Source organism: Pteropus alecto, unplaced genomic scaffold (assembly GCF_000325575.1).
Source record: "Pteropus alecto unplaced genomic scaffold, ASM32557v1 scaffold462, whole genome shotgun sequence".
NCBI lineage: Eukaryota > Metazoa > Chordata > Mammalia > Chiroptera > Pteropodidae > Pteropus > Pteropus alecto.
In genome coordinates, this window is record NW_006431936.1 from 305,270 (window position 1) to 307,665 (window position 2,396).

General features: G+C 39.0%; 1 protein-coding gene across 2 annotated transcripts in view; it reads right to left on the bottom strand.

The window, feature by feature from the left end:
- The window catches only part of LOC102884559 (olfactory receptor 4N2), a 2,806-nt gene extending 1,201 nt beyond the window's left edge, over positions 1–1,605 (bottom strand). The window contains exon 1 of one of the 2 annotated variants that reach the window (XM_015585575.1): positions 901–1,605. In XM_015585575.1, coding sequence (XP_015441061.1) covers positions 901–1,605 — 705 coding nt within the window. Of the gene's footprint in view, positions 1–681 lie in introns of those variants that run through there. The other variant, XM_006906925.1, reaches the window with a different exon arrangement.
- Positions 1,606–2,396: the final 791 nt, after the last annotated feature.

Consider the following 2,396-nt stretch of genomic DNA (forward strand, 5'->3'; position numbering starts at 1 on the left):
ATATTTGCACACAATCTTAAGTCATTTATGAAATTGTAGTAGAAAAATCACTGTTGCTTAAAAACCTTAGAATGGCTACTTATTGTAATTTAAAAAAATCAAACCCTATATTCGCTTCATAGACCCATATATGTGTTGTACACTACCAGTTTTTCTACATTTAACTTTAATAATTTTCACTTTCACTTATTATATCCCAATTTGAACCTAGTAGTGTTCTTCAAATACATGTAGTTCATTACTACTGTCCAGATTTTTGCACTGTTTCTTCTGCCTAGAATGCTTTTACTGCAAATGTTTGCATGGTTGGCTCTCTCAGTTTATATAAATATCAGCCAAAATATCTATCAGTTCCTCAAGAAGTCCCTTCTTGAAGACTGTAAAGTAAACTGATTACCCTTGCCACAGACTATCTATCATTTTGCTTTTCTTTTGAGTTTCTTCAGGACAATTTCTCTTTCTGAAACAACAATACTTATTTTCCATCTTAATGGCTATCTATTCCCACCAGATGTACCCTTCAGGAGAGCAGTGACTTTACCAATCTTATTAATAACTCTTTCTCCCATTGCCTAGAATAGTCCTGAGAAGTGGAAGATGTAGTGTTTGGAAAATGAATAAGTTAATTTCAGATGAAATCCTCCAGTTTTGACTTTCATATTCATCCTCTCCCATCTTCTATCAGGCTAAGAGCTGATTAAACAACCTCCTCATGGAAGCTTTCACTTCCTGGTTGCGAAGGGTATAAATCATAGGATTCAACAAAGGAAAGATCACTGTGTGAAAGAGAGAAACCACTTTATCAGCTGGGAATGCTCTGAAGGGTCGCGTGTAGATAAAGATGCTAGGCCCAAACATGAGAAATATAACAATGATATGGGTGGTGCATGTGGACATGGCCTTGTTCTTTCCCTCAGAGGAGGACCCACGTACACGGCAGAGGATAACTGCATAGGACGACAAAAGCCCCAGGAAGCACAGGAGGGTCATCAGACCACTGTTGAAGACCATCAGAAGCTCCACCACAAAGGTGTCTGTACAAGCCAGCTTGATGACCTGTGGCACATCACAGAAGAAGTTATCCAGTTGGTTTGGGCCACAGAAGGGCAAGCGGAGGATGAGGGCCACCTGGATAATGGAGTGGACAAAGCCCCCAAGCCACAAAGCTAACAGCAAGGCATAGCAGGCCCTAGGGTTCATGACAGTTGAATAGTGTAAAGGACGGCAGATGGCAATGTAGCGGTCAAAGGCCATCACAACCAGTAGTAACCCCTCCCCGCCTCCAAGGAAGTGCAAGAAAAAGAGCTGAGCAATGCAGTTCCTGTAGGAGATTACCTTCTTCTCAGAGAGGAAGTCCACCAGCATCCTGGGAGCCACAATGAAGGAGTAGGATGCATCCAGGAAAGCCAGGTTGCCCAGAAAGAAGTAGAGAGGGGCTGTGAGGCCAGGGTCCAATCTGATGGTCAGGATGATGAGGAAATTTCCAGGGAGGATGATGAGGTAGAAAATTAAGATAAGCATAAAGACAAGGAGCTGAATATTTCGAGATTGGGTCAGACCAAGGAGGATGAATTCCTTCACCACTGTGCTATTTTCTATCTCCATCTCCTCTGCCTACAGAAGATCAAGGAGTAGAGAATTTATTTCCTTCTCTTCCATCTAGGTCATAGTTCTTTCTAACAGCAGTGAATGCCACATCTATGTCATATCCTCACTTTCCTAAAGCCTAAGAAATCTTTTCTACTCTTTATTTTTCTACATTATAACTGTCAAACATCCTGGTCTTAAAGCCAAACTCTTTTTCTGCTTTAGTCCTATGCTTCTACTTAACTGTTCTCCCATGTGGGAGTTGGAATGCCCTTGCCCTGGATTTATATTTGCATTAGACATATGAAAAATTTTCTGATTAAGAAAACTTAACCATAGTTATCAAGTTCTTCGGGTTTTTATTTGAATAAGGAATGAGGTGGGGATGCACAACAAAGAGAAATGACAGAAATTCTTAAGGTGACAGATTTGTTCCATACCTTGACTGTGATGGTACCGTGTCTATTTATTTGTCAAAATTTATTGAACTACTAAACTACACAGAAATTAGTACATTTATTATATGTAAATTATACCTTAGGAATGTTGACCTAAAAAGCTGAAAAGGAAACCTGTATTTACTTTATTTCTCTATAGAATATCAGCCCATCAACCTAGTCTAAATATAAAGAATTGTGGTCATTCTGGAGAAATTAAGACTGGTCTGCACAGTGGTCTCCAAATTGAGGATGTGCTCACCCATCAAACATTATAATTTACTGGTGTGAGAACAATAATAGTAGAATTTCTATACATATATTATTATATCCCATTCTTTGAAATTTATTTTTGAAAAGATTTATAGTTTA